Source organism: Scomber japonicus, chromosome 12 (assembly GCF_027409825.1).
Source record: "Scomber japonicus isolate fScoJap1 chromosome 12, fScoJap1.pri, whole genome shotgun sequence".
NCBI classification, from domain to species: Eukaryota; Metazoa; Chordata; class Actinopteri; order Scombriformes; family Scombridae; genus Scomber; species Scomber japonicus.
The window spans coordinates 19,656,202-19,680,408 of NC_070589.1; the positions used below are offsets into that span (position 1 = coordinate 19,656,202).

Genomic DNA, 24,207 nt, shown 5'->3' on the forward strand with positions numbered 1-24,207 from the left:
TTTGTTCTGGTATCATATATTTTGAGTTGGCCTACTTGACTTTTGTAGAAATATTTCTTTAAGGATTTTGCAATTAGAAAGAAAGTCAACTTAAAGTCATGTTCATGCTAAATTTTAGAAGACACACAAACACACTCTGTATCTGCTCTGTCCCACGACGATAACATATGAATGGAATATTGAACAATGTGTGTGAAAGTCATTCATTTGCAATGCACAAAGCGCTGTTTGCCAGACAGAATGTGTGTGTGTTAACTGATACCCACGACTGGTGATTAATGTGCCTCTTTCTTACTTCCACTGGCCCAATATCTCATTGCAATGCCTAAGCAGTATCTCCAAAGGGTTGAAAGAATGGAATCCTATGTAGGGGTGTGCCTGTTTGAGTGAATGTGTGTGTGTGTGTGTGTGTGTGTGTGTGTGTGTGTGTATGCAGGGGAGATTCATCGAACAGTCCAGACAGCGCTTCCCTTGGTAAACACTGGACATTACACAGGTACTCCAGATAAACTCTCCCAAAAGGCCCGAAACACAAAGACAAGCGTGCACCTGAAGGAAAAGCACGGAGACAGAAGTTGAGTTTATTTGTGTCATTTAGTGACAAACTTCTGTGTGTGTAAAGCCTGGCAAATAAAGGAGGGCTTTTAAGTTATTTAGTAAAGATAAATTGATTTAGTAGGCTGTTGCTAGAGTTTTAGACAGTTTTGTAAAGTATTTTTAGTACTTTTTGGAAATCCAAATTTGTGAATTTAAATAAAACAGTTGTAGATTTAAGCAGTCTGTTATCACTCATAGCAGCCAATCAAGCTTCAGATGTCTTTTTGGCAGTGTGTCTGTCGGTGCCCCCACTCTCCGGATCTTTCCTGAAAGTTTATAGAGCAAAATATCTCAACATCTACCAGATAGTAGAGATGTACCAATCCAACTTTTTCAGTCCTGATATTAAGATCTGGGTTTTTGGACTGATAGAATTAGTATTGGTGCATCTGTGACCGATGGATTGGCAAAAAATATAAAACAATTTTTAAAAACATTCATGTTTCCCAGACAATGAATCCTAATGACCTTGACCTTCATCTAGTGCCATTCTGAGTGAAAAGTTTCGACAACTTTTGAAAGGTTTGTCACGTACTTCGGTGCAGTCATTCATGTCCCACCCAGGATAAACAAAATTTGTGACATTTCACCTGCAGCACCATCATCAGGTCAAAATTAAGATCTGTGCAATACTTTGGTTTATGACTATACCACATAACTAATTACATACCCATCAATCTCAGCTATACTTTGTGTTTAGTGCTATTTAGCAGATGTTATCTAAACTAAGATGGTGATCAGGTCTCAGACTTTTGGGCCTGACTGTACCTGCTGTGTGTCACTGTAAGTATGTTTGCATGCTGATGTTAGCATTAAGCTCAAAGCACTGCCTCAGTTCAGCTTCACAGAGATCGATCTACCAGTTAAGTAGTTGCTTCCCACAGTCAGATACCTCCTTCAGTTCTCACTGAACAAACTACTTTTTGTCTTGTTACCTAATTTTTTCCTTACTTTATCAATCATAGAAAAGACCAGATGTCTTGATAGACTGAGGGTTTAACACTCTCTAGCAGAGCAATCAAAAAACGCTTCAAAAGTGTACTGAAAAACAGTAAAACCTCCTTTCAGGAGATGAGAAGTGATGAATTAAATTTGTCTGACTGAAGAAAGATAGAGAGAGTAAGAAAAAAGACCTCTTCCCTCCTCCCCCACTGCCTGAATACTGCCATGAGGTGGCCATTCCTCCTTTTACAACCTCCTGATTATCCTGAGCCTTATTTAAGCCCAAATCCCACTTCTTTTCAAAAGATCCTTTTAAGCCGAAATTTCCGGGACATTATAATGAGTGTCCAGAAGGGATGTAAAAATTAAGTTTTATGCCGACTAATAGAACGCTATTTTCTGCCTCTCACTACAGTTATGAATAATGTATCAACCCCAAATAAATAGCGTCCCTGTTGGTGTCACCTCCTATTGAGGAAGTCTGGTCCACCAAGCAGAGAGAGAGAGTGCAAAGCGATGAGCGGGAAGAGGAGGAAAACAAGAATTGAGTATCAAGCAGACACACGCACCCGCACGCACCCACACACACTTTCTTTCAGTCTAGTGGCTGATTTATTGATTTTGATTAAGGCAACTAGACTAGTCTGACCTAGCTGGCTCCCATCTCTATTGGTGTCATTTCAGCAGGCAATTACTGAAGGATTGTTGAATCTCTCTCTGGCACAAACACTCTTTCACTCACTCAGTCACTCAGTCACTCACTCACACACACTCTCTCTCTCACACACACACACACACACACACACACAATGGATGGATGACATATTATGTGTGCCTGGTTACTTTATACATCTTAACATTGCTGCCATTTCACACTATAGTTTGTTCATTTTAAAGATGAACCAGCTTCAGATGGAGTTTTGATATCTAACTTGTTTCAGGTGAAAAAACTGTCTGTCTTTTATTTTAAATTCATGCCACAGGCCCCACTTGTGACTAATTTGCCTCATTTATCTATCTCTATCTGTTGACATGGAAAAGGGGACAATACGTGCCATCCAATTGATAAAAGATCAATAAAAGCGTGACGCCAAGAGAAGGTTTTTCTCTTTTCAAGCTACACAAAATGTTTTGTTCCAACCATATTTCAAGATAATTAAGTCACTACAAGGCTTTTAGCACTGAATGCTGATCAAAGTCTATGTAATACCCAGCTGGTGCTTGTTGCAGGTCATTTCTTTTCACTTGATTTGCCTTCTTCACAGACTTGTATTTAGGGGTTATCTTTAATTGTTAGAATAGGGAAGGGCACACTTAATTTGATTTTGAAGAAATAAGGAGTCACATCACATCAAAATGCCGTCAATAAAATGTGTATGCAAGGCCAGTGATGTGAGCAACATTTACACATTACATTTACACACGCATCTATTAGCATCACTCATGTAGTCTAGTTTGTCAAAGAAGCAAAATATGGGGGGAGGTGTTATCTACAGTACATCATATCATCTAACTACATGGGAAGGAGTCTTTGTCTGTGTGTTTGTATGTCCTTCACTTCTCTAAACAACTGTTTTCATCTACTTCACACTTGGCAGGTGTATTGCTGAGGATCAAAGGAAGTGCAGCGTTGAGTATTTTGCTCATTATGACCAATAAGTTAAGTTAACTCACAGATGACTTGCATTGAGTTGGTTGATGCTGCTAGTAACCTTTAAAAACTACAGTTGCGTCTCATTGGCAACATCAAGTCATTCACATAGCATTTATAATTTTTCATATCAGTAATGAAAATCTTATACTCAAGCTCTTCAAGTCATGCATGCATAGCTGAACAATCCATCATAAGTGTCAACCTGCCCATTTATTACATTAACTTTGTACTCATAAGCAGTCAGAAGTGTTGTACAGAATGAATCCGCACAGACAAGTTAATGGATACAAAGATTAGGAGATATGCACACACACAGTACATCAATCCATTAAGGATGCTTTGGTTGCTTTTGAAAATTGAAATGGAGGGACTCTTTATGAATAAGTACTAAAGGTGCTGTGATTTATGTTTTAATTGAAAAATTCAGCATCAGTTTGAACCAAATCTCCATCAATCTTTATAACACAAGAAGAAATGAAATCTAAATTTCAAGATCAGTTTTCTGGGACTGAAATTCTAGTGTGCACTTTACCCAACTTCCAAGACTGGACTTTCTATAATCTTTAAACAAAACAGTGTGTGTTATTTATTATATTTCATGTATCAGAGGCTTGGACAACATCGGGTCAGTAGCTATATGCAAAATTCAAATTAAACTTGCAATTTATTTGGCTGCATGAGCATTAGCTGCAGTAAAAACAGTCACTACTCTTTCACACATGACTCTCGTTGCCAGCTTTTAATCCTCTTATAAACCAATTTAGGGGCTACAACTAAACTAGACCTCAAATTGTGAACCCTCATGCCGTTCTGTCAAAATGCTGTGATGTAAGAATGTCACGTGAGATCAAATTAAAATAATATTGGAATAGGGAACAGAGTTCACTATATCTTCATTCTGCCCAAACTACAGCAGCTATCGATTTTTGTACTGAGAGGCATCGTTGCCCGGCCCATCCAGGCATGAAAACGGGGGCTCTTAGAGGAGAATAAACAGTGATAATCCACGTTTAAGCAGCTTACTGTGAGGTGCTATACTCCTGGTGATTAATGTGTCTAGAAGGCTCATCTCTGCATGTTGGGTCTCATTCATCAAACCATAAAATAACACATTTATACGGGAAGATTTTTTTTTTTTTTTTTTACACATTTGTCTGAAAAGCAATTTAAATGTGTACAACCAAAAGAGCAAAATTTAAACTCCCTAGGCTGCATCTCTGAGAAGCAATTTTTAGTTTATTGAAAATGTTTTGTCTTCAGCCCTTCAAATCTTCTAATCTTTCAATGACCACAAATGCCAAGTCATGGTCTTCAGACGTCTGATTTATTTATATTGTTCTCAGTTATCTGATATTTCCTCATATGGGCCCTCACTTGCATCTGCAGCCCACATCTAATGCTGCAAACATATTGTACAACATTTCACTAACACTACACAGTGAACCAATATTAAGCATTCAGTAGTTTCTCTATTTATATAACTATCACATATTAGCAGAAACTGAATTTTAATAAACATTGTGAGGACAAGAAACTACTATGGCATCTTTCATATGCATGTGTGTTATTTATTTAACAAGTCTTCATGTCTTCATGCATTTCAATAGCTTCTTAAATACATTTTTCAACATCCTGCTAGGACCGAAATATTTGATCAGTTATAAGAAAAATGTTTCTCTGTCTCTGCTGGATGGTGCGCAACTCCCCGAGCATTAAAAATACTGGATTTCATCTCTCTCTTTCTCCCATTTACTTTGTCTTTCCTTTAAAATAGCAGGAGCAGCAGCTGTGGACCCAGAGGTCCCAGAGGTCATGCCCTGAGTATTGTGGGTGTTTTTAACAACCTTGGAAGAGTTCTACAGTTAAAAACATACACATGATGGGTATTTTAAAGGCTGATTTTAGTATTTAGACTACTTTTAGGCAGGCAGAAAAATTCCTGACAGTGTGGAGAAACAACATTTCTCTTTAAGGACACAAAATTTAAGAGATACTAATAACAAAAAACTATATAATATATAATTTTGGACATTTGTGATGTGGGTTGGGGTGTGTTGGTGGAATTAGATTCATGACCTTTATTTCTAAAATTCTGGCCACAGTCATACAAAGCTACACTGCATCTATAATTGTTATGAAATGTACAGCCTGGAGAGATACAAACAGAAACAGACAAACATATATTAAATTCATAATATTGTTGGTAAATGAAATGGCATGAAGCAAATTAAGTAAAATAATGTGAAAAATGTTCTTTCATACCTCAGTACTAATTAAGCCATAAGCAAATAACCAGGTATTGCAAATTTGGCACTAATATGTGTAAGAGGATACTGAACAAGGTTAACAGCAACATTGCAGGTATTTTTGGTCATCATAAATCAAATGGATTTAGGGTGGCTGTAACTGAAACCTAACACAGCACAAACACACAAACCTTCCACAGAGTGCATCTTATCTCTATGTCAATAATATAGGAACTTCACAGGTTATGGTTAGACATCTGGACATAAAACTATAGCCGGCTAGTGAAATAAGTCTATAATAATACACTTAAACACTTTTTCTGTTAGCCACAGTTTCCAAAGAGGAGCTGCACAGTAGTCAACTGCAGGAGGTCAGAGTAACAGTAGGTAGCTCCCACTTGTGAATGTGATAAAAAGGGCAAAACTTCTCATTTAACCATCTCTGGTTAAAGGTTAAAATAGCTTAAGCATGTGATCTAAGCCGAACTGGACAGTATGAAAGTAGATAATATGGATGACAAAGAATAGATGAATCATGATAAAAAGTATCACTTCTCACTGCTGGCTTTCTATTGCCTTTATTGTTCATGTTTCAGTTTTCAGTCAGAATGAATGTAAAGCTGGAGAACAAGTTTGGATAATGATGCAGTACCTCTGAGGGTTGGGCTCGTTGTGTTTGTCTCTCTCATGCTTAATCATTCTGTAGCGACCGATGCGAACGTCTGGCCTGGACACCTTCATCCCATTCAGAGTGATCCTGCAACACATACAGATACAATATCTATTAGAGAGTTAAGGACAAACAAACACAAAGACAGAGACAAAAAAGAGACAAAGAGAAGAGGCAGACTAAAAGAGGAAAAGCTAAAACCTGAGAAGGAAGGAGTACATGGAGGAATGGTAGGGTTGCAATATCATATAATATGTCATTTCTGTTTTAGTTAATTGTCAAATTAATGTTAAAAAGAAAAGAAGAATATCCCTCGCAGTTTCTCAAAGCCTTAATTGTAAGGTGACAACTTCAAAGTACTTCAAGATCCAATTATAGAGATATAAAATATGAACTATTATTATTAAGGTATAATATCCACTACACTCAGGGCCTGATTTACTAAAGGTTTGCGTGTGTAAAAACGTGTGCAAACTTGACATCACCCGCAAAAAATATGCAAGCTGATCTACTAACGCAGCGCACTGAGGTTTGCATCTTTCAAATGTGCAAGATAGTACGCGCTGTCCATTTAGTACGTTTGCCATGATGAATATAGAATGTGGGGCGTTTTAACCCCAGTGTGCAAAATACAGGGAGGAGAAAATGCAAATATGTTTTTTAGTACACACATTGTGATTTACCAAACCTGAAGGTATTTTTTCTGACGCTAACTGCGTCTATAAATAATACCTCTGAAGGGCAGGTATTAACCGGCTGCACACTCCATATACATGACTTATGTTACTGTGGAGAGGAGGAGATGGAGGCACAATGACAGAATACACACAGGAAGGATTTTTTCCACCTGTGTTAATATTTTTGGAGTGGAATATTTTTGGTTTTACTAACAGCCTTGACTTTGTCACAAATACTTTCCCATATGTCGGTTTTTCTGGTAATATTTGTTTTTGTTATAACTCAATATATTTGTTGACCTCTTCCACTAGAACCTGATCACATTTCATTTTGCACTTGCAGCTTTTTAGTCGTCCAACTCTCCATTAAGACACGCAAAACCCTAATTTAAATACTGCTGTCTCCACCCTGTTGCACCTGTTTTCATTTACACAGTTATTCTTAGTAGATCACCTGCAAAACACACGCAAACAAAACCGCAATCTATTGCACTGTGCACACAATTTAGTACCCACTATTTGGGATCTTAGTAAATCAGGCCCTCAGTCTCCAAACAAGTGAATTTGACCACTTTGGGGCAGCAGAACAAGCTGTTAAAAACACTGACACATCATTACCTCATAAGTATGTCAACCTTGTTAGCAAACAGTTGGCTATAAACATTTGGCAGATAAGGAGCAACTAAAGCAATCATTTCAAGTTGTGCTGATGATTGATGACTGATGTGTTGATAGTCCAATTTTTACCCTAATTTTTGCTCCATTTTTGGTCTCCAGCTCAAATGGAGATAGACGTATCTGGTTTTTTAGTAACATAACACTCCATTAGCTTGTCTTTAACATTGTCATGCCATGTGGTGCAGGACAGATGGGGCACAGTGGATTTTTAGAAGTTTTTCACTCAAAACAGCTGCTCACTGTGGTCAAAAACAACACTGTGAATGTAGTTGCGTAAAAACAACAATCATACTAAAACATAGGGAAAATGTAGAATCAGGTGATCATTTTTTTTTATAAATGTTACCCTCCATCTTGTACAATATACAGTTGTTGCACCAGGAGGAGTTCATTAGAAATGATTACAACATCAATGCTTCCAATGTGCATATGGCAAGTAAGCATTACATGAAGACTAATTTGAAAAACTCTGAATCTATCCTTAAGATGCAAAGGTAGAAGAGTCGGTAGGTGGTATACATAAGTAGAGTCAGTAAATCTTCCTATTGACACCAATAAATACTAGTTAGACTCTTACAACTGACTTTGTGTTTAAACACAATGAACGAATGAACAAACTTCTCAGACTTTCCTAACATCGTGAGAAACAAACTGACTGTTTTACTTTGGGGGCTGTACATTTTACATACGCTACCTAGCTGGGGAAAAAGACAAAGACTTACAGCATGTCTTAGTCTTAAGCAAAGCATGAGATCAGAACTCTCAGACGCAGTGGTACCGTTGTATTACCACGAAGATGCAGATTTATATCTAATACAACAACAAATGGAGTGTAGGCAACACAAACAACACATCTGTTCCACATAAAGCCCAGTTTAAACCCAGAGGCTGACATAATCATTGGTATTCATACCTGCAATGATATATAGGATTGTCTGTGTGTGTGTGTGTGTGTGTGTGTGTGTGTGTGTGTGTGTGTGTGTGTGTGTGTGTACTAGATGAGCATTTTTTTATTGGTTGCAACGCTCTGATTCCTGCAGTCTCTGTCTTAAAAAGCATCCATGCCTGATATTGCTCCTCAACAACACTACACTCCCACTGCCTCCTCTTGTCTCCTACCTCCTCTCCCTTTTCTCCTTTCTCTTCCTTTATTACCTATTTCTTCACCTCTTCTTTCTCTGTGTTGGTTTTTCTTCTCTGTTACCCCCAATAGGGTTTTTGAAAGCAGATAGCAGGTTTACACAGTATATTGAAGGTTTATGTTCGTGTTGCTGTTTGTGTTGCTGTAAAATGTCAAGCATATTTTTGGCATGCTGGAAAAGCCTCTGCAACTGCATTTAAAACCCAGAGTAAGTTACTTAGGGTTGATGTAGGGTGAATTAATGCATATAAAAAGAAAATGACTAAACATTAATTTTAACTTTGTTCAATTAATATATTTATGGGTGAAAACAGTGTGTGGTGCTATGGCTAAGGAGTACACTATATTGTCTCTCATGAGTACTGTTCAACTGTTGAACTATTTCAAATGTTGAAATATGGATGAGATGAGAAGATCAATATCAATCTCATGTTTTTGCCAGAAGTCAGCATTCAGACCTACATTAGCTCTGTGTGATTGTGGGCAGTGCATTGATGCAGCAGGGGTGCCGACAAAGAGAGCTCCAGCAAACAGTTGAACCTGGTTCGACTTTAACAACAACATGACGTCACCCAGCAAGACGCTGCTTTGTCCAATCACATATATGCAAGCACACATTCCTGATGGGTTACTTTAACATGAACACTTTTTACATTGCAGTCCTCCCAAGGAAAGATAAGTCACTCCCACACTAACTTTACCGTGTTGTAAAACTTTCTATGAGTATTATATGCAAGGAAATGTCCTGGCGCCTGATAAGGCTTTAAACTATAGCTCCAACTGCACTTCCTTGATCATATTTCATTGTCTCCCTGCTAACTTATACAACACACAAGGTAATTGCCTCCTGGCTCCAGCTCCAAACTTTAAGCAAAGACATGACAGTGGTATCAATATCCTCGTCTTACTCTCAGTAATAACACACAAGTGTATTGTCCTAAAATGTCAAACTATTCTTTACTCAACAAGAAGTAGGCTTGTTTTTCTTTTAAAACTTTGAACGAGTTATCTTCTCCCTCTACACTATCCTGAACTGTCCTTACTCCTCTATCTCTTTTCAAATGACTTCCTCCCCTATCAGCCATGTTTTTGGTTGCTGTGGCTCAGGAGGTAGAGCGGGTTGCCCCCCTAATCAGAAGAAACGCATGTCAAAGTGTCCTTGGGCAAGATACTGAACCGAGAATTGCTCCTGATGGCTGAAGCACTGGTGTGTGACTGCATGTGTGTGAATCGGTGAGTGAGCAACAAAAACCTTGAAAAAAAAGAAAAAAAAAAGAAAAAGTACCTTGGATAAAAAGCTGTATCGCTCCTGATGAGCAGGTTGGCACCTTGCATGGCAGCATCTGCCATCAGTGTGAATGAATGTGTGTATGAATGGGTGAATGTTGGCATGTAATGTAAAGCGCTTTGAATGGTACTATATAAATGCAGTCCATTTACCATTTAGCTTCTTCATGCTTTTTCCCTCCTCTCCTTTATTGTTTTCACCTCTCCACCTTCTTCCATCACATTTCTCTTCATGGCTTTTCACTTTTCTTCTCTCTGTCCTCATCTGCTCTCCTCTCTCTTCCCATACCCCCTTCACCTTCCATTTTTCTCCTCTCTTCTCATCTCCTTTACAGACCAGTGAAATGTAAATAACCCTGAATACAGGCGTGTGCCATCAAAAGCACGTCAACCCGTAAGAGGCAAAACCCAAACTCAATCAAAACAACCCTCCCATAAATACATTCATTTGAAAACTAAATAACAGATCTTGGCCTCTTGGTTCTTTCTCTCTTTCTCAAGTTTCAGTGACTTTGCTGACTTGGCACACATGCATAGCTGATTTCCTTTGTCAGTGTGTATGTGTGTGCCCATATGTGAGCATGTATTTGCATAATTTAGAGCTTTATTATGGTGCAAATAATGTGAGTGTGAAAGAGTGAGCAAGACAGCCTCCCCTTCTTTTCCTCAGCTTTTCAGTGAGCTTAGTTATACATTATGCACAGTCCTGCATCTTTAAAATAATCTTCTTTGGGCCTGCTGCCCTGCAGAACATGTAAGGCCCGACTATAGTGATATCAGCTAGAACTGTGAATCTATCTTTAAAATGAGTCTGTATGAATCTGTATCAGCAATTTAGTGAAGATATTTCAGAGCAGATCAATGATTTGTTTTCTTTGTAAAGAATAATTGGTAGTTTACTGTGTCTTGACTATAGAGGAGAGTTTTGATGACCATCAAAAAGGAGGGACTGATCATCAGTGAACAGCAGTGACAAAAAGAAAAACTAACAAAATGTAAGAGTCTACAGTGATGGTAGTGGTAACTTAATTTGTAGCTATCATGAATAATACAAATAGTTAGAAGTTACCATGGCTTCATAAATTGCAGTTGTCAGTGTCCTGTGCATTTTTCATTTTGACAATGGGAGCATTTGAAAAACTGTGTGAAAAAGGAAAAGAAATCCTAAGGAAAGGTTCCAAACATTGACATAACAGATTACAATAACAGAATAAAATGCAATGACAGGACAAAACTTTATACCAGTTTTCAAATAAATCATTTAAGTAAGTGAATGTGAAGTGTTCAGAAGGTGAGTGTGTGTGAAATGTTTTCTCCTTGTCCCAAGTTAAACCATTTTGCTTAACCTATAATCCACTAACAGTTATATTGAGACATTATTTTATTTGTGCTATTTATGTTTGTGAAATTATGCTATTGTGAACACATAATGAGCAGTCAAGGAGAAAGTCAGAGATGCAATGAATAGTTTTCACTAGAGGGAACAAACCACTATGTTTCAACACCTCATCTATTGTTTACTGTATCCATGGCTACAATGGTGAAATGTTGCTACTGGATTTATTTGAGCAGTGACTTTAGTTGCATTGCAAATTGTATAAGAATGACTTACTGTAGGCTGCTATGAAATGATAAGAAGCAGTTTCAATTCAGTTTTTAGTGTGAAGGATCTGAAAGCTTTTGAGGTCAACTAACATCCTCTAAGCATCCTAAGTGTTCTCCATTGGTTGTAAATAAATAATCCACAGAGAAAACAGGAAAAAAAGTTGACCAGAGTGTATTCACTTGTTTAAAATATTATCACCGCTTTTCTTTTTTGTTACCATATTGTATCTCTACCAGTTAATGTCTTTCTGCATGCTTTCAGAACCCACTTTGAAAGTCTTGTACTGTATATCACTCTCTGAGGGTGGGCTGTTTTTCCATCCACTCAACTGTCAATATGAAAGTTTGCACAATGATTAAACGCCAGTCTGAGACTCTTTCCCGCAAAAGGAACATGCACTCTGTGTGTGTGTGTGTGTGTGTGTGTGTGATGAATGAAAGTCAGGGTTGTTATGTCTAATAGGGTTTGTGTGGTTTCAGAGGGACACAGTGTGAAACAAGAAAGTCTATAAAACATCCTCTGCGGCTACAAACTTTTTTGTGTACGTGTGTTATAATGAGCTGCGTAGAAATTCATCAACTGGCTTCTCCTCATTCTTGCACAGAATTGCATTCTTGACCAAAAATAAAATATGTCAGGACAGTCATTATTTTTCACCACTGTGACAGGCAGTAGGCAGTAACATAGCATGACAGCGTAGTGAGTATCATGTATTATGTAAGCGGGAAGACACACTAGGGATGCGATGGAGCTGCTGCGCTCTACAGAGGATGGAAAGCTTCAGCGTGGTCGTCCCTTGTGTGATGTATGTAATCCGGAGCTGACACATTCGACAACCACCTCCACCAAAAAACAGCAGGTGGGTGGCTGCTATAACGCTCCCCTCTGTGGGGGACCTTCAAGCAATTTATGGCCCTTTTCTTTTTCTTTATTGAAAGTAAAAAGACGAATGGGAGCAACAATGGAGACAGAAGTAGACCACTGTGTTTCAGAGACTAAGTCAGTATTGCAAGATTATAGGACCAGCTTTTGATTTTTTTGACTTTGGTTTTGGTTCATTGAAATCTCTTTATGAAAAGTCTTGAACGTATTCCCATCATCATCCCTGAGGTTTACAAAGTCCACCAACCATTATTAATAAAGGTATTCATTGTCTGACAGTCGGAGTGCTAGATAACTGAATCATATAAAGAAGCAAGTAACAAAATAATTACAGTAATAAAGTAAAATATATCATAGTCAAGATGGAGAAGGTACTGTAGATTCAATTAAAACAACAATCTATTTGACTTTCACTTACTTGACTTCATGCGACTTTTTTGTTATGTTCTTTAAGAGATAATTACATAACACTATCACTTGTGACATTTTCATAAAAAGAGTCAATGTTAACCTGGAGGTGGCAGAGGCATCCCACAAATTTCCTTCATTTTTGTTTTGTTTCAGGCATAATTTTGTGCTTTTGGGGATGATTTTGAGGTAAATGGTGAAGAGAAATGTATCTGTTGATCACATAAAGTAAGAAGTAACTGCCACAAAATGGAGAGAAATGAGAAGACAAATTGAACAGGTGGATTCAAATAATACATGAACTAACTAACTTCCTGTTCCAGCATGTTCAAAAACATCCCTCACAGCCAGAGGTTGTTATTGATGCAGAACACAGCAGCTTGTCTTGGTAAAAATTCACAAATTAGTCTTTTTAGTAATCCAAGAAAATCAGCTGATCTACATTTGATGCAAGATGGTGCAATACCATTGTGGAATCATTTTTTCAATTTAATTTACCATTTTTAGTGCTTAGTTTTACTGGTTCCTCATGATGTTGGAGGAGTTTCAAGATGTCGTTAGATGTCATCATCTACAAACATCCCATCCCAAATAAACATGATTTCTTCAAAGAACACAACTATCTGTTTATAAAATTCACAGCAAATTATGAGGAAGAAAGGTTTCCAACAGAGTCAGTCAATCTTATAAAGTCTTTACGAAACCACTGAGGCTGTTTTAACCCTCCACTCCAAACCATCATGGTTCGATCACTGAAATGCAGGCTTAGAAGTTAGCTGCTTAGTATAGTTATTAGTAATTTAGTATTGGCAGAAAATCAATTGGGAAGCGCTGGCTGAAGCTAAGGAATAGAGATTGACCGTTAGGTATCATGAAAGTCTTTTATTTGGAGTGAAACCAACATCATAAACATTTTATTTTATGTTTCAATATTTCATGCTTCATTTTTGATCATTTATCTTTTTTCTGTTCTTTTTTTGTGTGTGCTATAGTGTACTTTATACTTTCTCATCCCAGTTCTATCTATATTTTATAAGTTACATGTTTTTGTGCTGTGTTCACGTTTTAGTGAGACAAAAGGCAATTTTCCACTCTGTCCAACAAGCAATAAAGTTGTATTCTATAATTTTCTCCTGTGATATAACAACATACCAAATATAGCAATACACCACAGACAAACCAATGAACAGATGAACCTATTATTACTGGTCTGCTGCTACTGTACTGTAATATCAGGTCTGTCAAAACACACTGCTGCTTCCTTTAATGGCAGAAAGTACTTTTCCTTTATTCACAATCTCACGAAAAATACTATAAAAAGTATATGACAAAATTTCAGCCCTTTATGTTTATGCCACCTACTGGCTGAGGTAATTATGATCTGAGAGAGTGATGAGGTTCAGATTACGCCCATGTATGGTGACAAACTTTCATATTAGGAGGAGGTGGTTTGAGTGGGTAGCTAGATAGACTTTACTGTTCTGTCTGCGACTCAGGACAGTTTGTTAAAAAAAATGTGACTTCGATTGTTGTGGAGTTTACTGTTACCATGACGACAAAAATTGTGCGACATATTGAAGTAACTTTAACCCACACCGAATGATCTATTTAACCCAAACCATGATCTTTCCCTAACCCTAACCATGTGTTTTTTTGCCCAAACCTAACCAGACCTTAACCACCTTGTCACACCATAATAATTGTTGGTGGTATATTAGAAAACACTCCCATGAGTGGAGTGCAGGTAAATCAATCTATGAGGTTGTTTCATTATGAGGATGTGTGTAGGTGTCGTGTAGAAAGTGTTGTTTAGTAGGCTATAGAGCAAAGTATAGTCATTTACTGTGAAGTGTGTTTACGTGACAATTTAGGGACCTTTATACTCTGACCAAACTAGTTCAAAATGGCATTTTTATTCTGATTAGACTGTTAGTCTGCTTATTAGTGGAACAAAAACGCAGCTACAACTGATCCCTGGAGTGAATCCATTATACAGTACAGTGTAGTTCACTAGCGGAGGCACCTTGCCCATTTGAAAAGACCCTAAATCTGTGAAGTAGAGTGGACTGCAGCACTTCCAGCACTTTGCTCTTCTTAGAAAAATATCACCCTGCTTATATGATCTACCCTGAAAAGTTTGATTTGCAGCCTGAGGCAGAATCGTACTGTGCGTGTGTGTGCGTGTGTGTGCGCGTGTATGCGCGTCAGCGCGTGCATTTAGGAACATTATTATAGCAGTCTGGACATTGGTCTGGACAGCTTTGCAGACCCACACACACACACACACACGCATGCAGGCCATGGACCTATTTGATTGGATTAATCAGGAATTTCTCCAGCTCTCCTCTCCTATTCCCACCAGTGGAGTTAATTGCATTAGAGCAATGGAGTGGAGGAGAATTGGAGGCTAAGTCCAATGTCCTGCCTCAGATGCCAGTGCCTACTGAAATGAGACGGGAGAGAAAGAGGAAGGAGAGGATAGTGATGGTGGTATATGGAGAGGTTGGAAGATACTCAACAGAGAGAAAGTAACACAAAAGTAAAGAGTGTGAGTGTGAACAGAAGACTTTTTGCTCCGCAGCAACACATTTGGGCACTCACGGCTAGTTGCTTGTCTTTTTAAACATATTTTTAACTGGCATTACTCACTTTTTTGGTAATGTGCTAATTAATGACACTGTTGTCCATGGGAATAACTCAAATAGAATAACCATATACCTTAAAAGAAACATTTTTTTCAGAGACAAATCCAAGTATATAAGGTGGATAAATTATGACCTCCAATTTAGTCATTCTCAAACACAATAAACAAAAATCAATGACCTATCAGATATATCAGGAAATTGTCTAGCCCTGCAGAAATAGGATTTACTTTTTAGAAAGCAAGAAAGAAAATACCATGTTATTTTTGTGCAACTTCTGTGCTGAATTTACGTTTTCTATTCAGATAAAATGTATGAGGATGACACTTTACTCTGAGGGATTTGTGCCAGAAATCCAATTGTTCCTGCTGGTAGGATACAAGCAAAGTATTCCTACTTATAATGCAGGTTTTTATGTAAATGATTTGTGGGAGAATGCAGAGAGTATTTATTTCCCCCTTCATATTTGTATATTTTTAAAAAGTATACATTTATTTAATATCATACTGGATTCTCATTGTAATTTAAATCATCCATGACTCTATACAGTGGCATGAATGATGAATTTTGGCAGGTTTTTGCTCCATTGTTGTCTTGGGGATGTGGACTTTCTGTACCAGCAGCTTCTGACTGTGTCTGTCCTGCCTGACCATACCTTCTGCTCAAGGCTTCATTTCCCTCCCTCTCCATCTCGCTGTATTGTCTTTTACCCAACACTGCTCCCATCCTGTCTCTGTCCCCTGCTTCTCATTTTCTTCCCCTTTTTCTATCCCTCCTTCACCCTGGGCTTGCTGTTCTTATTAGTGCATCCCTCACTATTCTGCCCTCTGACACAATTTGACACAGAGGGAGTACAAGAGAGCTGCATGTATCCAGTTTTAAAACTTGAACAAAAGATCTAGCATCCACAGGGAAGGTCACATCTTGGATCACTGGCTAGGTCACATACAGTTGCAATAGAAATTTAAGGGTCCCACAGAGCCTCGGATCCATTTTATTTCTCAGTGATGAGTGTATGATATATTCAGAGACCAAATTTAACTTTATAGGATAACAGATACCAGCATCAAATACATCTGACATGATGATTTTGAAAAGCTTCTTTGTGACAGCTTTTATTCAGTTGCGAGGAGATAGTAATTATGATGTGATCAAAAACGGAAATCAGATGATGTAATTATATAACGATGAAGTCTGCATAGCGTCAACAAAACATGACACTTAACTTTTTTAACCACTAGTCAACTTTATTTGATCATTGTAACCATGACAAAATCCTCTACCTGGAGGAAGCAGTGATTTTAACCTAATTCATGCTGTTTCCATTTCCTTAACAATGCATTTATTTTAACTGAAACCCTGATCAGCTGAACCTAACCAAGCCTTAATCATAGCATTGTCACATCATTTAACATATCTATTTTCCAACAGTGATATGTAATGTTTTTGGGAGGTACAGACAAATTATGCTGTTAGAGATCATAATTTGGGGCCAGAACAATTAGTGTTTTTTAGACCATAGGCAAAGTCTTGTGTAGATATTGACTGATTTTTTTTGTGGTTTGCATCAAGATATGGAGAGCTGCATTGTGAATAAGCTGAAGGTAGTAAATGACTTTCATAGAAAAAACTACAGAAAGAGCATTAGAGTAATATAATCTGCTGGTGGCAAAGGCATTAACAAGTTTTTTTTCATATCTGGCTTGAAAAGGCAACACTGAAATTTTAAGAAATTCCTGAGAGGATGTAAGGTTATTTCGGTGATGCTGCTGACGAGTGAGTAAAAGGCAACCATCAATAATAACTCCAAGGTTTGGGACTGCAGTTTGGGACTTTGACACTGATCTGTTGCCTCTGAGGTTTTTCACCAAGCACAAAGTTTCAAAACAATGGGGGTTGCAGTGAGGATCCCTCCACCTTCATGCTTCAACAGCCTTTAAGTAATATACAGTATCTGAGAGCAAAATCGAACCCAAGAAAAGACACATTTTATTTTCTATAATAACTGATATTTAAGTTAATGGAGCTCACAGGAGATCAAACGGACACATTCAATTATCAACTGATCTATAATGTACACCCACAACAAGAAGACTAACAGTTAGACCGGCTGACCTGCCTCACACTTGTCTCAGCTGCACGCTCACACACTGCTCTGTTTGTTTCCTGCTGCTGCTTCCCCTCGGTCACCTCAAGTTCATCCTACACTGATTCCACTCCAATATCAAGTAGATGCTCTCTGTGTCATGTTGACTTCTCCTCTGTGACTGTCATAGTAAATGTGTCATATCATAAGGAAAAATGTGCCCGCTTGCTCTCTGTATACCCAGGGGGGTTATTTGTTCTTCCTGCCAAGCCTTGTGGATGCATGATTTTTATTTGGCCAGAGAGTATGTTAGAAAAATGAGACTTCAACAGCAGATATGACTGAATCACTTCTTGCTACAATTAAATGGTTGAATCATAAGAAGAGTGCGTGACTAAACAGCAATTTCCTTTAAACTCCTTTAGTACTTCAAACAGATGAAACAAGTGACTTATGAGTGCTTTTGATGAAATCCTGGAAGAAAAAAGTGAATTAAATATGTTGCTCAGAGGAAATGTTTTTGAACCACATGACATTCAAGAGATGACTACAACTCGAGAAATGAGGCAGAACTGCACCTTCAAAATTCAAGTTCACAATAGTTCAAATTTTATGTCAACTTGAAATGAGCAATTCCTGCATACTGTTTCATTGCGACTCTCTTAAGGTTCCAGTATTGAAATGTACTACGTCAGGTGACCGATTGTATGACCCCGTCTAAATGGCGGAGGTTTTAAATCATAATACAGCACTGGATTTCACCCATTGATATCACTAAGGTAACACCACACTGATGTATCTGACTCAGTAAGGCTGTATTGATATAGAGCAAAGCATATACTATACAGAACACTATTTCACCTTCACTTTTCACTGTCTTATTAGCGAATATGAGACTATTCAGTATTACTCTCCAGCAGGCAAGATTACATTCATGTTTCATTCATTCATATATTCATTAATACACAGCACTAATCATGGTTAGCAGAAGCTTTGCAGTGGAGATTTCTTTGCTAGATGTGTGTAACTGAAAATGAGAAGATAACTGAGTTGTTTTTCCCTATTTTAATATACATACTAAAAGCCCCGAGTGTTTTCAGTGCATCTCACATTTCTCTGTTTGAACATGGCCTCATATAACACATTTCAACCTTTACAAAGTGCTTCACAACTGCAATAAAGAGAAGAAACAAACAGAAAAAAATAAAATAACTGTGATGAAACAAAGACAAGTATATTGAGACAAGCATGCTTATAAAAAGCCTAAGTACTAATGCAGGGCAAGTCAAAGCATCAATAGAATTTCTTAGAGGAAATAAAAAGGTCTAAACGTGAAATTTAAAGCACTTGACAGTGTTTGCTGACCTGAACCAAGGGTGCAGACTGTCTCATAACCGATTGTGTGATTGTACTCATCAAAAGCTTGGCATTCTGAAAGTGTTAAGTCCAACACATCCAGACTTTTACACCATTGTCAAGGCGTGACAGATACACGTGTGATCCTTGAGCTTCTGTGGCTGCATGTGTACATAATGCTGGCTCAGGCTCTGTTGAAAGGTTTAGAGCGAGGAAGGGGAAAGGGTAAGGGAGTGAGTTAGTGTGTGTGTGTGTGTGTGTGTGTGTGTGTGTGTGTGTGTGTGTGTGTGTGTGTGTGTGTGTATGTGTATGTGCTGCATGCTGGTCTTTTATGGAAGCCCTTGGGACAGGTACAGTCTTTGCCCAAGGCTACTGCTGCATTTTCAGAGAGAGTGAGAGGATGCTGAGAAAGAAAAGCCTTGCTGCCTCTCGCTCTGTAATATCCACCAACTTTTTTATACAGGTGTCTGGGGGCAAGTGGCACTGGCAGTTGCGGAAGTGGCATGTGTCCCCTCTGCCACGGGCTCAGGCCACACTGAGCAGCACGGACAGCTTGTTCCCCAGGGCTGACATTAAGGCTTGCAGAAGCCATGCGGACACTGGCCATGCCACGGTCTGTGCCATCAAAACCAGCATAAAAAAGGAAATTGCTGGAGGGAAGCAAGAGAGGGAGATAGGAAAGGAGTCACAGAGAGTTAGAGGGGCAGAACATGGAGAAAAACTTGGTGAGAGCAATTTAGTCATTTAGTTCATGCCCCCTTTTCCAGAGCAGCTTTCAAAGAATGAGCAGATGGAGGTTCAGTGTCGGGTTCAAGGAGACTTTGACTGGATGTCAGGCTGATGGACACATCAAACCTATGAACCCTGCCCCTCTTTATCGACAGAGAAAAAACAAGGGTCACATTTCATGGGTGCCACACACGTATCTATACTGCTACTCTTTTATCTCTCCATCTCTTTACCCTTCTTTTTTTACTGAGTCTTGAGAGACAGAGCAGGCTAGCTTGTTAGTTCACTCAGCTGAAGATTCCATCCTCACCTCTGCATGCTACTGTAGCTTCAGATTTCAAATAAAATAATAAGCTCATAAGCTTTTTTTTCTAACGATCCCTGATGGGGGGAAAAAAATTAGAGGGAAAATGTTTGACTCTACAGAAACAGGACAGGGCATGTTTTCCCAGCCTGTATGTTCTGCTAGGATTAATCAAACATCTTATTGAGCTATATTGTTCTATATTGGTTTGCAATAATGAAGACAGTGCAAGACTAAGGGCTGCATTTTAATCTTTAAAACGCAAAAAAAAAAACAAGTGAAAGATGATCAGTCTTGGGTGCACGGACTGTGTGGGCGTCTCCACACGCAGCTGCTATTTGAGTTTATGTATGTGCAGCAGCACAAAGTGCACAGGGCCAACCAATGCACTGGTCTCAAGCATGACAAAATTAGCTCCACAAATGGAAAGGCATTTCTTAGGAAAGCCTTTAGCCTATAGTCTGGAACGTGCAGAGCATTGCATTGTGAACACACAACACCATAAATTGCAGTCAAAGTCAGATGGTGGGGGGGTCTTAACAGTTATTTATAGTACGATTATGATAGAAATCCAACGCTATTTCAGTTTTAATTCTACTGAATTTCAAATTGGAAAAGATCACATCATATTATAATGATGTGACAGCTGCATTTCGAATGTGGTGCATTTAAGGAATAAATCATAACTTTTCTAGAAAAATAAATTGGGATGAAGGCAATGGTACAGAACACCAAGTTATAACCATCCTGTCTGATATTTGTATGTGTTTGTGTAGATATTTTATAGTAGCCTTGATGATTTAATCAAGGTAAACACAGTGGATGTAAAGGGACTGCCATTTGAGCCAATCCATCAGTTAGATGGTTACATATCTAACAAGGAAAGTGAAAAACTGTAATTGTTGGTGACACTACATCATAAGTGAAGGGGCCACCATTGTCATAAGGATTCATCCTCTGTGTCCCAGTAATGTCTCTGCAGAATTTCAAGGCAGTTTATTTAATAGTGTTTGAGATATTTGAGTCTGGATCAATCTCAGAACTCTAGTCTGATGACAATTTAGCCTCTGGGAGTAGCAGCCAATGTTTAAGAGCTTCCGGTGTAGCCAGCAGATACCCGGGAAAAGACTTCCTCTTCCATGTGCCTGTCATTGTTTACAGTCCAATTAGCAACTTGAGATGAAATTAAATTTGAGTTTGAGAGACGACATCTATAACCAGATTATTTTACAGTTTATACTCAGTTATCAGTTTAAAACCAAACAAACATTGATATCTTTGTAGCTGTTTTAGGTCCAGATGGACGCGAAAAACTGCAATGTTTCTGTCCCTTGCTTGCAGATTCTGCATTCATATGTAGATAAATGTTCAGAGATATTTAATCTGGACCAATCAACCACCATGTCACTGGTGTGGCTAAAAATCCACAACAATTCAATAACAAGATTTTACATGACAGGAGCGAATAGGAGATTTTGTGTTTTCAAGGGCATTTCCCCTCAGACTGCTGTGTGAAGGGCTTTAAAACAAGGCAGCCCTGAAAAGCGTAGGTGGATGGTGGGATGGGGTGTGAGCCCTGGTGTAAAACTAGACAAAACCTTCATGCTCAGCTTTACTCCAATGTTGGATTCTTTAATTTATTATAATATTAACTGTGGGATTTTTACAGTTTTACACTGTAATAAACAAACTTAGTACACAGTAGGAGATATGAATACATACAAGGAAATAATACAGATGTTCAGAATGCAGAGTGACAACACACTCAATAGTCTCTGCTTTACTTTCTTCTTGTGCTGAATTATGTTAGTCAGTTAGTCTGTAATATGCCACAGAGACAAATTACTGAGGGCTTACAGCTGAAACAAGTTTTGTCAAAAACGGCCATAAGACAAAACAGCTCTGATGCACTAATCAAATTTACATGATAAATCTGCCTACTTACAAATCACACTGACAAAACAACACAAACATCCCCTTTGAAGTTAAATGGTGAATAGGCTGCATTTACAAAGCACCTTTCTAGTCTTGCTACCATTCAAACCACTTTACATTATATGCCTACATTCATCTATTCACACACACTTTTTCAAGCTTCCTCTTCATCAGGGTGTATTTCCAATTATTCACACGCTCACACACCAATGACACAGCCTTTGGGAACCATTTGTTCAGTATCTTGCCCAAGGACATTTAAGCATTAAGAGCCAGGGATCGAATTGCCTTTCTTGCGATTAGTAGGACAACTTGCTCTAGCTCCTGAGCCACAGCTGCAGTTGTTGACGAGTCACCTGTACAATAAAAAAATGATTCCTTGCAATTTAGCTCTGGTTTTACCTCCACTAACTTCTGAGAAAGAAATTTGGATTTTTAGCATCTTGAATGTTCACCAGATGTCTTCTTTGGTTACTTGGGCTCTCTGCTCATGCTAGGCAGGTAGCATGCACCTAGCTGGGTTATCTTGTACGGTTGTCTACAGTTTAATATGAAATGGTTAATAAAACGATATACATGTAAGCATGCAGATACTGTACGAAGCAGGTTAAAATCTACAAAGAGCTGCAGAATTGGGTGTTAACTCTCTGAGGGTTTGGCACCACAGATGATTTAATGTTAATATAGAAATATATTGAAATGTCATTTTTTACCATCAAACGCTTATTTCCTGTCAGCTTAAAATATGGTATAAAATGTTGGAAGCTTCCTCTATCAGGGAACAGCAGTTAGTCAGCTTGGATTTACTATCTTACAATGACGGTGACCCAGATTTATGTTGAAAAGAATCCAAATAAACTTCTCAAACAACTTCAGCACTGTCCATCTGCATGCACAATATGTTGTAAACACTTTACACACTATACTCTATACAACCTTTTTTTTGGGTGTACCTACTTTCACTCAACTCAACATCTGGTTAATTATTTTGTGCCTTGCCTGCAATCACTACACAAACAGAACTGGTGTGAGCTCTGTAAAAATGTACAACAGGTAGCAGTTAAGTACACAATTGCAAATTGATAGACATACCTTGGACTAGAATACTGCCAGTTTTTACAGTTAACAAGACTCAATCAAAATCTAGTATATAGCTAGATCATGTATGGTGTATGTGTGAAATTGTGGACAATTTGTTACAGGGATAGTCACTGGTAGTGTCAATAATGTAATTCCTGGATATTAAATGTTCATCAGCGATTTTCTATAGTGGTCCCAATACTTGCTGTTAAAGTGTACTCAAGTATTGTATCACATGACATAGTTAAACAATGTTTGAATCAAAAATAGATTATAAATGTAGCCGCAAGAACAATACTTTCCACTCATATCGCTGGATGTTTGATTTGAAAGAACTTATTTTACTTCTAATTATCTAGTTAACACCCACTGCTCTTTCATCTGTTTCTATCTGCAAATGTCTCTTTTTTCTAAAATGTGCTCTGTATTGAGTTTTTGTCAGAATGATGGTTATTTAGAGTGCTCTTCCTCATGCCTCCTGGTGCCTGGAGAGCTGTTTTCTCTCCTCCTCTTTGTCCCAAACAAACTAACCTTGGTGGTTTTTCAAGAGCAGCAGCCCCCAGGTGTACCACAAGGTGAGCTGCTGACATCATCCTGAGGAGCGACATGACACTCCCTGCAGGCCCTGAGGCTGCAGACCTCACATGACGGTTCAGCCGCAACAATGACTCCATGTGCTCCTACAGTACGACAGTCGTGCAATCATGGCGTGGGACTCCAGGTGCAGACTGAGGTAGGGCATCTACTGGCTCGGCTGCAGGCTGCTCGTGGCATGTGATACATTTGGAATTTGCTGCAGTCAATGGAAACACTTTAGACGCCCCCCGAAGACATAACAGAAAACTGTTTGCAGAAACTCCAACACTCCAGCTGACCAATAGTGTAACTTCATCACTCAGTGAATCAGTCACTGACAGAGAGACATTCATGTATGTAGCGCTGGCTCTGCTGTTGCAATCCAGCCAAAAAAATGAACAACACACTGACCACTACCTCAGACTGCAAGGTTGTTTAATTGTATAATGGTCTATTGAACTTACAGTGCAAAACACTACAAACTAAGAAACATGCTCTCTAATTCAAAGGAATCAAAATTGTGTAGCTGTGCTGAAAATATCTCAAAGGATGTCAATTTGTTAATATTTCACCTCTAACTCAAAGCAATTTGTAAAATCTACACGTCTTGACATACAGGATAGCAGGATTTACATGCTCAGTGGAAAATATCCCCACCTCCATACATTTTATTGTAACTATGTATGCAGCATGAAGGTAAATGGAGTCTGC

The 24,207-nt window shown here is 38.4% G+C and overlaps 1 protein-coding gene across 1 annotated transcript in view; it reads right to left on the minus strand.

Moving 5' to 3' along the window:
• b4galt2 (UDP-Gal:betaGlcNAc beta 1,4- galactosyltransferase, polypeptide 2) overlaps window positions 1-24,207 on the minus strand; it is a 144,195-nt gene that overhangs the window by 2,627 nt on the left and 117,361 nt on the right. Inside the window, exon 6 of the mRNA XM_053329760.1 lies at window positions 6,092-6,196. Coding sequence (XP_053185735.1) covers window positions 6,092-6,196 — 105 coding nt within the window. The remainder of the gene's footprint in view (window positions 1-6,091; window positions 6,197-24,207) is intronic.